The sequence below is a fragment of the Podarcis gaigeae genome, assembly GCF_964106915.1.
Source record: "Podarcis gaigeae genome assembly, chromosome: 1".
Classification (NCBI taxonomy): Eukaryota; Metazoa; Chordata; class Lepidosauria; order Squamata; family Lacertidae; genus Podarcis; species Podarcis gaigeae.
Window position 1 is genome coordinate 65,874,404 of NC_139678.1, and position 14,554 is coordinate 65,888,957.

Genomic DNA, 14,554 nt, shown 5'->3' on the forward strand with positions numbered 1-14,554 from the left:
ACTAGGATCTCTGAACCTATAAAGTACATGGGAACATTTTCAGAATCTCAAAGCTACAGAGAACCAAGTGCGTGTTTCAGAGTTTTAACTCTCTCTCTCTCTCTCTCTCTCTCTCTCTCTCTCTCTCTCTCTCTTCCCCCCTCTCTGTGTTTCAGCATCTCTGACAGGCTCTTGTAGAAAATAATTTTGAGCCTTGCAACATAACAAATAAAAACATATGCCTCATGCAGAAGTATTATACATTTATTCTGGTTCCGCTCCCTTGCCTGGGTACAATCAAATAACATTCCTTTTCTGAACAGAACGCCATACCTACTGAAGTGTACTTCAGGCAGCACAATGAAATCACATACATTTATTATGAAACTACTGCAACAGCATGGTAATACTAAGAAATCCTTAAGTGCACTTCACTCTGCTCTGAACTTTTTCTGAACTTGAGGATACATAGCCTGGGACTTTAAGGTGCCTGGTCTCCAGGATCCCACTACTGTATTATTATTTCAGACTTACTTTTAGGCTTGCTTCTCCAAGAGTGCATATAGACTGCTTTTTAAAAAGAATTCAAGCACATTCCTCCCCTCCTGCTTTCAGAACATATTGGGAACTTAGAAGAGATTCCACAATGGATTGTGTCATTGGTCTTCCTCTACCCCACTTCTGTTGGGTGGGCTGTTGTCCTTTCTTTTAATCCTTCAAAGAGCTGTTTGTAACAATCATTAATTTCAATCACCAAACCAACCAGAATCCCTTTAAAGGCTGCAAAACTGCTTTTGCGGAAAGGAGTTTATAAGCTCACAAGCACTGGTTAATCTGCCCTGGGCACACGTTTTCACTTATGTAGAAGTGAATTCATAATTTCGTTAAAATTCACAGCATGCTCTAGCTGACATAGGTGAATGTATTCCAAAAGAGACAGGGTACACTGGCACACACCAGTTTTTCCTGTCACTATGGAGAGTGAAAGAACAGCTGCACTTGTTTAACTCTTAAGTTCAGATGGGGAACCTCTGATCCTCCAGATACCTTTGAGCTCCAACTCCTGTCATCCCCAAACAGCTTGGCCACTGGGAATGATGGGAGTTGTGGTCCAGTAATATCTGGAGGGCCACTGGTTCCTTGTCACTTTTAAACCTTTTGGTTGTAATATATTTATTATTCTCAAATAAATCAGTGTTATTTCCCCTTTAAATGAAGAGTTAAAGTCACAAGGAAACAGAAGTTCAATTTATCACATGTACTTTCCTAGTGTGAACAGAGGTAGTATCAAACTTAAAGGTGTTTTTTTAATAAACTTGATAAGCCATACTTCCATTTAAACACACACACACACACACACACACACACACACACACACACACACAGGTTTATGTTTGGTTTTAGGTTTCATTTAACATGAGTAGGATCGCTAGAACAAACTGATTAGAAAGCTAACATATTTCTCTTGTAACAAAATAAACCTCAAACACTTGCTTGTCTCTAAATGGTTTCTGTATCTAACTGTTCCCATCACTGAGAAGCCAAAACAGTGTTGGATTTCTGAAGCGGAAGAATTTGATGCATTCTGGGGAGGGAGGACATGAATATCACTGTAGACACTCTGTGCCGGAGGCTATTGTATCTCCACTCAGAGATGTCTGCCAGGGTGATACACTGTAGAGATTTATTTTTTTAAAAAAAGACTGAATGGTTAAGAATCCTGAAATGAAAGCATGCAGAATGTTGCTATTAAAAAAAAAAAGTCTACAAGCTCAATCTTTCTCTAAATGGTGTTTCTCTGATTACACTTTAGATAGATGGGTCAATTTAGAAGAATGCATTCCAGGATGAGGATAAATTGTACCTGACAATTACACTCTGACAAGCATAATTGAAAAATGTGGGATAGGAATTGGTGCCCTTGTCCCCGGTTGTTATGTGAAATTTTCTCTCTAAAGTAGGGACGGGCAAGAAAGCCTTGGAGGTTCATCTGGGGAATCTCATCAGGCCACTAGTATATTTTCTGTTCCTTGTTTTCCTCTGTATTATGCAACCCTGGCTATGCAAGACCTGGCAAAGGGCTCTTCCTCCCTTCACCCCCATTTACATTAGGCACGCACCCTTGTTTTGCTGCTTTAGGTATCACATAGGACAATGCTATCAGTGGCTGCAATGTGTGTCTTCTCCCTCCATTGTCGGAGGCACTATTCCTTTGCTACGAATCACAGGTAGAAAGAGTGTTGTTGTACTCAGGTCCTGCTTGCAGCCTTCCTGTAATAATCTGCTTGGCTACTGTGAAAACGGTGCCCTGGGCCTGATTCAGCAGGGTTCTTACGCTCTTACACTAAACACCTTCAAAACGGAAAAGGAAAATATGTTTCAACAACCCTACCTAGACACACAATTTAGTATGGTGTATTTGGATTTTAAATTTTACTTATTTTCCTTGTTGACAATTGTTTTATATCACGTTACAGTGCCTGGAGATTCTTCCTGGTTAGGTGGTTTATAATTTTTTCTAAGTGAATAATATAGACATATGCTTGGGGTGCAGCTCCCTGAACATAGGCCTCTACTGTGCTCTTTAATTCTCTTCATCTTCCCAGTGAAGGCAGCAATTAAGGCAACAATGAAGCCCTGACATTTTCATAGTGGAGACTGCCAACCATTTTCTCCCATGCAAGCTGAGCCACAGGCAACAGGTGCTTTAAATGCCTCCCTGTGCCTCCTTGTTGTTAACAACAACAACAACAACGGGCTTTGTCCGAGTTGCTCAGTTACTCCTACCCTGCTGTGTTTTGGATTGAGTGGTTTAACTGGATTATAAGAAAGGTGTGTCTGCAGGGTTCTGTTCAGAAGCTTTCAGCTTCATATTAGGGAACAGAGAATATCTGTGTCTTCTTGTCTCACATGAGAACCAGTCAGTAGGAACTAATTTTGCTGGCCTTCTGGTCACTGCTCTTCTTATGTCCTTATGTGAGGCATCTGCTAATATGTCTCTCTCTCCCCCCCGTTTGTGTTTGTGTGTGTGTTTCAGCAACCCTATCCAGATACACAATTTTAATCCTGTATACTTGTTTGGCTCTCATTAAAAACCTTTGACTCTATTAGAAATAGTGGAGTAACCATTGCTCCTTCATGCCAGAATCCTCTTCTCCATTCCAGAACCTCACTCCACTAATGGTTGGTGTGGTGGAGATGAAGCCACTCTCTTAACTCCTGAGTTTCTGCAGCTTATGTGGGCAGGATGGTGGCAAGGGTTAGAGGTGCCTGGATCCACCATTGAGAGTGCTGGATTGACTCTGTTAGTGAGTCTCCACAGCCGTGACCTTGCCTCTGTCCTTGCCCCACCTACATAAATTGCAGCAATGCAGCTGCCAGGAGGGTAGCTCTGCCCTGCCACACCTAGTCAAGGATGCAAAATTTCATGTGCTGAGCACCTGAGGAATGTAGGAAGCTGCCTTCTATCAGGTAAGACTATCTGCCTGCCTAGCCCAGTATTGTGTACTATCCCAGTATTGCCCCATCTGCACTACACAGTTAAAGTGGTATCATACCACTTATAATACAAAAAGTTATAGCTTCCCCTAGAGAATTCTAGGAACTGTAGTTTTTTAAGGCTGCTGAGAGTTGCTAGGACACCCCATTCTCCTCAGACAGCTACAATTCCCAGAATTTTCTGGGAATAGGGGTTGATTGTTAACCACTCTGGGAATTGTAGCTCTCCAAGGGGAAGAGGGGCCTTATAACAACTCTCAGCATGTTTAACTTTACAGCATTCTTTGGGGAAGCTATAACTGTTTAAAGTGGTATGACACTGTTTTACATGTGTAGTGCAGATGAGGTCCAGCATCTTCAGCAGAGAGATCTTTCCCCTCCAAAGGTTGGTGTTTAGGATGTTTGTCCTGAGCAGCGCAAGTAATTGGGGAGGAGATGGAAGGAAGAAATGTTCTATATCATTGTCCTGTAATGCCTCCCCTCCCTTTGGCAAGTAGTTTTTTAACAACAAAATCCATAGTTGGGCAATACCTTTTATGAGGACCAGCTGAAATTTCACAAAATATTGGCAAGCTCTTGAGTCATGCAGAATTATTCACCAAATACAAAGCAGGGGATGTAGAGAAGAGGTAAAATAAAATATATAATAATAAAATAAAAATAAAGACTAAAAACTAGTCAAAAATTTGTCCAGATGTTGCAAGCCACAAGGCCACCTTCTAGACTCAATTCTAAGATGAAGACAGCAGGGTGAAAAACCTTCTGGTACGTGTTGCAGCTGTTGGGTTGCAACCTGTTGTGCAGATCCTCAGTGGCATTTCTGCAGCTGATCAATCCTAAAGTGTCAGATTACAGCTGTTTGGCAGATTGTTTTGTTGCCAGCGAAAGAGGTGATGTGGAATATAAGATGTTGATTTGAAATGTTTCATAAATGGAGGAAAGGTTAGAACAGGCCATCTCACCTGGTTAAAAAGTATTGTAAAATTTTCCAAATGTATAAATATTGTTGCATACTGCCATCTAGTGGATAAAGTACATCTTTAAAAATGAGAATTCTCCATGGCCCCATCGGCACCACGCAAAATCTCACTTCCAATGCTGCCTGTTCCTGCATTTTGGGGTGAGGGTTCCCTCATCTGCTCACATTTCAGATGTCCTGTAGCAAAACCCAACTTTTCTCCCAACCCAAAAGTTTTTCTGATATGCTTTCCCCTGAACATGTCTTTGGCATATGACTATGCCTGCCTTGTCTTGTTATTTCCCCTGCTTTTTACTCCCCATAAGCAGGTCACATTTCCCTCACTCCTGTGTGCCTCAACTTCTTCCTGCTTCCTCTGTTGTTCATTTCTGGCACCCCTCCTTGTGCTGTGGAACTCTTTTACCTGGGGGGGAAGTCCCTTTGCAGTGAATAGGACTTACTTCTGAGGAGGAGGCAGCAGTGAGTGAGACATGCACCATCTCTGCCATATCACTCACTCCCCTCCCCACAACCAATTGCATAGAAATTATGTGGTTTTTGTTTATTATTGCTATTATTGCTTTTAGTGCATTTCTTCTCAAAAGAGCTCACTTCTTCTCCTCTCCATTAATACCCTCACAACAATCCTGTGAGGTAGGTTAGGCTGAGAGACAATGACTGGCCCAAAGTCACCAGTGGGCTTAACAGCCAAATGGGGATTAGAACACTGATCTCCCATGTCCAAGTCTAGCACTCTAACCACTACTCCACACCGGCTCTCCAAAGAAGATTTGATTACAGTGGAGAGGATATATAAGACAGGAGGAAATGGAGCCTTTTCTTTTATACGTAGAACTGCACTGCATACTGTTGAGATGGGTGTCAGGGGCAGGTCAGCAATAACTCACAAGGTGCCAGTGAAATTAACTCTTTATTCAAAGAAACAAAACAGCTCAGGCCTAGTGAGCACAGCAACTCTTCCCAGTAGGTCTTGCCCCAATGGAGCAGTTGTGAGGACTGAAGGTCCCTGCCTTCCTACAGCTCTCTAAGTCTCCTCCTCCTCCAGGTCCTTCCGAAGGAACCTGAGACTTCTCCACCATTACTGTCTTTGTTCCACCCTTCATACCTCTTTGGGTCCTAGGAAACCAGTGAAGGAGGGGAGCTGGTTGCAGCAGGAGGGGGAGACTCCCTGGCTTCTTCAGTAGCCTGCCTGAGCTCTGCCTCTGATTCTGGGCTGCTCTCTGCCACAGCCTCTTCCTGCTCACTAAACCCTGTAACCTCTTCAGCTTCAGGCACCTCCTCCTCCTCCCCCCAGTCGTCTCCCTCTGACCACTCCTTGTTGTCCCACCACAACTCCCTGGCTCTGAGCCTTCTTCCCTTGGGAGTTCCCAAGCTGGTGCCTCCCACCATTCCTCTGTGTCCAGCCAGTCCATGACACTGTCATGAATGGTGCAGTCAGAGATCTGAAATAAACAGGATGTTGGTGTCGATGTCAACAGCACACATTCAGTTATCTGTTGAAAAATTGCAGACTTGAAACTTTGTATTTGAAATGTATATTAGTATTGGGGAAATGTACAAAATGCTAATTGAAGAATAGGTTGGAAATTTCCACTTCAGCAGTGTAGGATTAAAAAGGAAGAGTCATTAGAAGCATGCATAATACAAATGAGTCCATTAGAAGAAGGTGAGGCTAGACGTAAATAGCCCTCATGATGCTGGCAAATGTTTCTTCAGAGTCAGTCCTGTCATTACATCTTGCGTCTTTTCATCTTTCAGTGCCTTCAGAAGCTTATCTAGAAACAGGGATGGAACATGACACATGTTAGTCATCAACCACAAATGCAAATGTGCAGACCTTTGAGAAAAGAATGTAAAATCCAAGCACACAACTCCTGATTAATACTGACCTTTGATGTACTGATATTAAAGTACAACCTTCATGGCCTAGTAGGGATTTGGATCTGGATCTCATGGATCCTAGTCCAGCACTTTATTTACTCTAAAGCGGGTGGCGCTGTGGGTTAAACCACAGAGCCTAGGACTTGCCGATCAGAAGGTTGGTGGTTCGAATCCCCGCAACAGGGTGAGCTCCCTTTGTTCTATCCCTGCTCCTGCCCACCTAGCAGTTCGAAAGTACGTCAAAGTGCAAGTAGATAAATAGGTACTGCTCCGGCGGGAAGGTAAACGGCGTTTCCATGCGCTGCTCTGGTTCACCAGAAGTGGCTTAGTCATGCTGGCCACATGACCCGGAAACTGTCTGCAGACAATTGCTGGTTCCCTCGGCCAATAAAGCGAGATGAGCGCCGCAACCCCAGAGTCGGTCACGACTGGACCTAATGGTCAGGGGTCCCTTTACCTTTACACACACATATATATATATGAATGTATGGGAATATTATATATTGCATTTGTGTGTGTGTGTGTGCGCGCGCATGCACACAAACACACACTTTTTACGTATCTTTGTTCTTTTTTCTCCCCCCTCACCTTTCCTTATTTTTTCCTGTATCACTTTATTTCTTTTAACTGAAATCACTTCAATAAAATATAAATATTACTATAAAATAAATAGTCATTATCAGCGGTGCAGCCAGGTAATTTTAGACCCTGGACTTAATGATCTTACGGTCTCTCCTACCCTGAGATTTTGATGTGCATTATTTCACTTAAAGAAATGTAAACCATCCAGCAGTGGTGGACCTGGGTACATTGGCACCCTGTGTGAGTGCAAAATTTGCCCCCCCTCCATCGTGCATCCTTGAGCTACCTTCTCAAAGGTGGTTAAGGAGATGCCCTGCTTTGGGAAGGAGGCACAAGGCTCTGACAGGGTCCTAGAGCCCACCTAAAGGTAAAGGTAAAGGTACCCCTGCCCGTACGGGCCAGTCTTGACAGACTCTGGGGTTGTGCGCCCATCTCACTCAAGAGGCCAGGGGCCAGCGCTGTCCGGAGACACTTCCGGGTCACGTGGCCAGCGTGACAAAGCTGCATCTGGCGAACCAGAGCCGCACACGGAAATGCCATTTACCTTCCCGCTGGTAAGTGGTCCCTATTTATCTACTTGCACCCGGAGGTGCTTTCGAACTGCTAGGTTGGCAGGCGCTGGGACCGAGCAGCGGGAGCGCACCCCGCCGCAGGGATTCGAACCGCCGACCTTTCGATCGGCAAGTCCTAGGCGCTGAGGCTTTAACCCACAGCGCCACCTGCGTCCCCTACTTACTTTCTAAAGCTGGGAAACTAGGCTTTGGGTAGGAGGACTTTAGGACCCTGTCAGAGCCCTCACACCTGCTTCCCAAAGCCCAGTGCCTTTCTTACTTGGCTTTGAGACAGCTTCCCCTCAGCTCAGTGCCCAGTGTGTGCACTGGTCACACAGCCCTAAATCTGCCCCTGCATCCTGTGATCCCCACAACCACTGCCTCCACAGATAAATACACAGAGCAACCTGATCCTATGCATGTTTATTGCTATATTCCATACAGTGTGCACTCCTTGTTTATACAAGTATTGGCTCCAGTCAAGAGATTTTATAATGCTTTTTCCTGTTCTACCTTATACCAGTATCCACTCAAAGTCATTATCTATCTTCATATTAATTACTACAGGACATTTGCTGTCTCAAAGTCTTTACAGTCCCTATTTCATTCTTCTGGGTAAGAACCTTGGTGGATAGACTACATTTTCACACATTTACCAGGCTGAGAAACTGTCTTAGACTAAAATGTTAAAGGATACCCACCAAGTCTGGTAATAAGGATCAATGATATACTTCCAAAACTGGGGCAAAGTGTTTGACTGCCTTCATGTTAATCTTGCCTCAAATTCTCTCCATATCTGAGATCCCAGTAAATGTATTTTTTAAAAAATGCATTTTATATACAGTATATCTAACCCATGGGTAGGCAAACTAAGGCCCGAGGCCGGATCTGGCCCAATCGACTTCTAAATCCGGCCTGCAAATGGTCCGGGAATCAGCATGTTTTTACATGAGTAGAATGTGTCATTTTATTTAAATGCATCTCTGGGTTCTTTGTGGGGCACAGGAATTCGTCCCTCAGACCCACTGTCTGACGAGGTCTGAGGGACAGTGGACCAGACCCCTGCTGAAAAAGTTTGCTGACCCCTGATCTAACCCCACATGGAAGCTTATCTGATTGCTATATTTCTTTGCCAAAGTATCCCCACACTTCTTTTATATTCGACTCATCCTGATTTCTTATCTTTGCAGTTAACATTGCCAGCTCAGTGTATTCTATTAGCTTATTCTGCCATTCTACTTTTGTGGGAATATTTTTGTCCTTCCACCTTTGAGCATAAATTATTCTGGCCACTGTTATTGCATAAAGGAAAAGACTAAATACTTTTTTGGATATTTCCCCCCTACTATATTTAGTAAATATATCTCTGGTTTCTTGGGAAATGAGATCCTTAACATCTAAACCACAGAGCCTAGGGCTTGCTGATCAGAAGGTCGGCGGTTTGAATCCCTGTGACGCTCCCGTTGCTCGGTCCCTGCTCCTGCCAACCTAGCAGTTCAAAAGCACATCAAAGTGCAAGTAGTTAAATAGGTACCGCTCCGGTGGGAAGGTAAACGGTGTTTCCATGCGCTGCTCTGGTTCACCAGAAGTGGCTTAGTCATGCTGGCCACATGACCCAGAAGCTGTCCACCGGCTCCCTCGGCCAGTAAAGCGAGATGAGCGCCGCAACCCCAGAGTCATTCCCGACTGGACCTAATGGTCAGGGGTCCCTTTACCTTTACCTTTATATCACCCCCCCAATACTCTTTGGCTTTCTTACAAATCCACCACATGTGTATAAATGTCCCTTCAACCTCTTCACATTGAGATCCCAGTAAATGTCAAGCAGGGCCAACACTTCTCTCACCCACCAGATCAATTACAGGCCTTCTAGCCTTTAACAAAGTTTAACTAATAGTAAACAAATATATTTCAATGGCCATTGGTAGAGAAACTCCACAAATGGAATGCACTCATTGTCTTTTATTAACATTCTATGTTACCGTATTTCTTAAAGGGAGACACAAACTTTTTTTTAATAGATTGCTTTCTTCTTCCTGCCCTCTTTTGTTCTGACTGAGTCCTCTCTCTCTTTTTTTAAAATAAAAACTGGGGCTAAATAAAGAAGAGGAAATAGGTGCTCCGCTTCTGACTGGTGGATGCTTCCAGATCATTTATTTGTCACCAAAGTGTCTCAAAATGGTTTGCAAAATAAAAATAGAAATAACGAGAAACATTAAAACTAAATATATATGTAAATAGTAGCAATGAAACAAGACTTAAAGTGCCCATCCATATCTATTTATCCACACACAGACACACAAGGGGCTGTTCCCTGCTTGCATCATTCACCAACCCCATCTACTCCCACCTCCATCCACACCCTTGACCAAAGCCACCCCTCCCTCCTGCTCTCCCCTTAGATCTCACTAAACCTCTTCAGCTCACCTGGGCTGCTTGCTTGCTACAGCAAACGACCCACACCTTAATGTCAAAGCCTTTAAGACTATTTCTTGTGCAAGACCTCCAGGTTGGTATCTGAAATGGTCATCAATATTTCTGGGGTGAGCCTATTGCTCATTTGCACAAATACCTGGAAGAGGTTCTAAAATATTTTCTCACATTAGCAAACCAGACTTTTACAAAATGAAAACCAGTTTTGAAACTGCTGCAATCTCTTGGCCAAAACACTTGGATGATGCATTAGAAAGTTTGAACATTTCTCAGGGCATTTAAATGTGTTATTAATATAACAATAAAAAGTCATTTAATTGCATTCCTAGAAGGTGTCTGTGTAGAGAGTGACTTGGTATATATTTTTATCAATGGGTCTTTCAAGTTCTGCTGTAGGTTGGACCAATTTGGAATATCTCTTTACTGATTTATTATAGAATGTTAAGGGGGTGAGTGGGTGGAATGGAGAAACCCTGTTTGTCACTTCAAAAAAACAACTTCAGATCAACAAACTTAAGTACTCCTAGGAAAAGAACAAATTAGTGACTTTATCTAAGCTTGTGTGTGGGGTACCTAAGAAAGAAAAGGGTGTATAATAGTTCAAAATTTGGATTGCAGGGGTAAGATGTCATGTTCAATGTCCCCAAATCTTTCATGTGTATTACATTGAAGACATTGGGCTGGATGGTTAGGGTACATGTCTGGATCATTATGGTACAAGACCAAGAGAGCCTCAGGGATATTTGGTGGGGTTGTACAAAGAGGCTTTGGGATCTCAGCCTTTGGATTACTCACATTGCTGTGGGTCTGAGCCGTCCCCAGTGAGTGCCAGCAGCTCCAGCTCCTTCAGGCGGATGCCAAGCTCACAGATCTCTCCATCTGGCTGTTGCTGCTGATGTGCCCCACTTCCACACTGGGGTGTGCTGTCAGCAGCAGGACAGAAGAAGCGCAATGGCTCATACGGGATGGGGGCCAGACCAGCTGGCCAGGGGGGTGGGCAGCAGCGCTCATTGGTGGGTGGGAGGAGTCCAAGCCCAGGTGGAGGTCTCTGAGGCCCAGCTGACCCTGTTTCCCCTCCTCGCAGTGGCACAAAGAGCTTCCTCCAAAGGCTGCAATCAGCAAGGGTGGTACTCTGTGTGGTTCGGTCATAGAGGGAGGGGAAGTATAGAGGGGGTGGTGGCCGAGGGGGTGGAGGAGGCTGTTGCTGGTGGCTCATGAGGCTCCTCCTGATGGCTCTGCATCTACTGCCGCCACCATGGAAACAGTGGAATCTGGAAGATTCATGGGTTTTTTAGTGTTCTAAATAGATTAATCCTATACAAGTTGTGCCTGTCACTTTAAGGAAACAGAAAGTAGACTTTAGAAGGAAATGGCTGGAGGGTTACAAAAGTGGAACCTGGTTTTACTGAACTAGAAGAGACGTGGGAATGGGTAAATCTGTCAATTTCAGTTTCGCTCGGCTTCTCATTTTTCCAGTCTTAAATCTAGTGCTCTACATTTCCATAGCAGCTTGTGATTTTTTTTAAGTACTCATGGAAAATTATCAGCATTTGAAGTGTGAATTATTTCTCTGAATATACCCAACCTTGTACACAACTTACACATTTTGCACAGTAATTTTGCCTCATATAATGCATATCGTATGCTATTTTCACTGATATATGCATTTTTATGCACACCTTACAGTAGCATATATATTTTTGCACACATTACCTGGCTGGAGAACAGCATTGTAAAATTCGGAGAAGTGCAAATTTCACAGGATGGCTGTGTTTGGGTTCTCATATTGTTTCAAAAAGTGTGAATTAGGTGGATTTGCCTTGAAATGTGAACTGAATTGAATTCCTCCTCCATTCCTAACCAGGAATGCAGAACCTGTCTAGTATACACACACACACACACACACACACACACACACAGAGAGAGAGAGAGAGAGAGAGAGAGAGAGAGAGAAAGCTATAAAAGGAATGGGCTCAATATTTCATGAAGCAAAAAACTGTATAATCTTTAAATCATAACCAAGCCAATTTACTGCTAATTTATTTACTCTTTATTCTGCAGCAGAGGGTGGGTGCTATATCAGTGGGAGTTCTACAGTGGGAGTTATTTCCAAAATCTGCCTGCAGGACTTTGGGCTTGCCAAACAGGTGCTTCAGGCTGGAAGGGGCTGGCTTCATGCTTCAATTTAGGCCTGATACCTGACCACTTTTATTAGTTCTGTTGGAAGCAGCAACTGCCATCTTGCACGCTTTCCATTTTTGTTGTTGTTATAACCAGCTCATGGCAATTTTATGCTTTCTGAATCTTCTAAAATGAATGCTTGCAAAGAGATACTGCTGTTTCCAAAATTCAATCTGGCTGTTGAAGGACAAAACTTTCAGAAACACCCCCCAGAGTAGTCAGTCAATCCCTCTAACCAGGGAACTCTGCAAATCTGTAGCTCTGTGAGCAGAATATGGATTGCCTAGCAACTCTTAGCCCCCTTAGCAAACCACACCTTCCCAGGATTCATTGCAGGAAGCCATGGCTGTTTAAAGTGGTATGATACTTCTTTAAATATATAGTGCAGCTAGGGTGCTTTACAACCCAAAGGTTAGTGACATTACAGTGACTAACAGAAAAGCATTTGCTTTTCTCCACAATAGACACACCAGGTCAGTTTGGTCCTCCTCATGTTTCACACTCCCTACAAGGCCTCTCTTAAAGTCTCCATGACTAAGTTTGGGGCAGCTTTTACTTTATGTAGAGTTCAATTTTGACTTTCAATATTAATTGCTCAAAAGGCTGCGGTTGTGGTTGGAAACTGAAAAGCAATCTAGGCGAAGTTCTGTCTGTGACATCAGCCTGCACATACTCAATTCAACTCATGGCACTGTAGCTGGAAGGGGGCATGTGGCCAGAGAGAAACAGTAATCTCAGAAATGTCATGCCTTCTTTACCAATATTAAATGACCCGTCTTCTCCCATTTCTTGGCAGGAAAGTACCAACAGTTGTGTACAGCACTGACAGTTCTATTACTTACAGTAAACAATAAACATACTGAGATATTTTATTAGACATGCCCTTCTTGCCCTCAAAGCAGGCATTCCCACATAAAAATGGGGAAACACTGGATAATAGCAATGAGTGAAAATACCTACACTTCTAAATATATATGGCTATAAAGAGGATTCTCGCCTCAAAAGCTATTAATGTACAAGTTTCATGGGCACAAAGAATAGTTTAAGAGCTAGTAGGTGGAGAAGCAAAACAATCCAAACATTTTGCAGCATGCTTTTCTTTTATAACAACTTGGGATGTCCAGCTCTAAGATTTATGTTTCTCAAGATGAGTTTCTCCTTTCCCTTATACTCCCAAGAAATAAAGCCAAGCAATTTTCCTCATTTAGGACGACTGGTTCTTCCAATTTTATTCTGTTTCCCAGAAGGTTATGAACCTATTGCTGTCATTTTTTTTTCTTTCCCACTCTTCACTTGAGAGATTCTGGGGTAAAGCTGGGCAAGTTAGTGGCTAGATTATGTGATGTTTGCAGCATACAATAGTTGACTATTTCTACTTTGTTCTTAGTTTTGTAAAATGTTACTGGTCCTGTGCTATCACCATACAAGTGATACAAAACTATAAGCAAACCAATAGTTGCTACAAATTCTATTAGTGGGTACAATAGTAAGCATTTATTCAATACTTTAGGGGGTATGGAAGGAGATCGAGATTAAGAAAACTGTTTGTCTGGTTGTGTATTTTTTGTGATTGCCTTATTGGTCTATTTTGTTAACCACTTTGAGCCATTTGAGTTTTGAAAAAGAAGGTGGGATGCATGTATTCTTAAGAAAATTAGCCAAGTTACCCCATTATAGTCTTACGTATCTGAAAATGCCAACTTTCAGCATCCTGGAACACTCTTGAATGGCCAAGAAAGAAACTGACCACTCAGGGAGCAGAGAGTAGCTTTAGCTCTCGTTTTTGTGATCTCCACTAAAATTTTATAATACTAACACTTCTATGTGGATTTCAAACATTTCTTTTACACGGCAGTACCTGTTGAGCAATGGAACTGCAGCTTTCTTTATTGATATGGTTGCACTAAATTTTAAATGGCAAGAAAGAACTGCAGACTGAGATACTGCCCCAAATTTCATTATAACTCCTCTTCCAGTGATTTTCCAAGTTTAACAGGGTTGCTAAAATATTTTTTTTTTCCCTGGAAACAATAAAAACAGAAAGACATGCTAGACATCCACTAGAAACCACTAAAATTCCAGAAATGGCTTTTACGTTATGTGAAAGAGATGATCAGTTAATGAAACATCAAAATAATGTGCTGTCTGAATGCAGCCAGAAGGAGATGCATTGGCTAAAATTATTGGGGGTTTGGGGTGTGGGACTATGGATTCAAATTAACCCATAACTTTCCTTTCCATTGACCTGGGAATACTTTAAGTGTGGGGACCAAAGCTGCTCTCCACCCCATCTAACACTGTCAGGGATCCTACAGCAGGGTGCATCATGTTTCTGTATTCAAAACACGCAGATGTACACATCACACCATCCAAGTGGTCCTGACCATAGACAAGGCCTGCTCCCATACACACTCCACACACAACAACAATGGGCATTTTACCAATGTTGTGACTGCAAACAAAGCTTTTA

The 14,554-nt window shown here is 42.9% G+C and overlaps 1 protein-coding gene across 1 annotated transcript; it reads right to left on the reverse strand.

Moving 5' to 3' along the window:
- Positions 1–5,975: 5,975 nt before the first annotated feature.
- LOC310838570 (uncharacterized protein C11orf91 homolog) lies at positions 5,976–11,151 on the reverse strand. Its single transcript, XM_083726073.1, has 2 exons — positions 10,699–11,151; positions 5,976–6,231 (listed from the first exon to the last, which is right to left on the reverse strand). The coding sequence occupies exons 1-2, from the start codon at positions 11,117–11,119 to the stop codon at positions 6,146–6,148; spliced, it is 507 nt and encodes a 168-aa protein (XP_083582199.1). The 5' UTR covers positions 11,120–11,151; the 3' UTR covers positions 5,976–6,145.
- Positions 11,152–14,554: the final 3,403 nt, after the last annotated feature.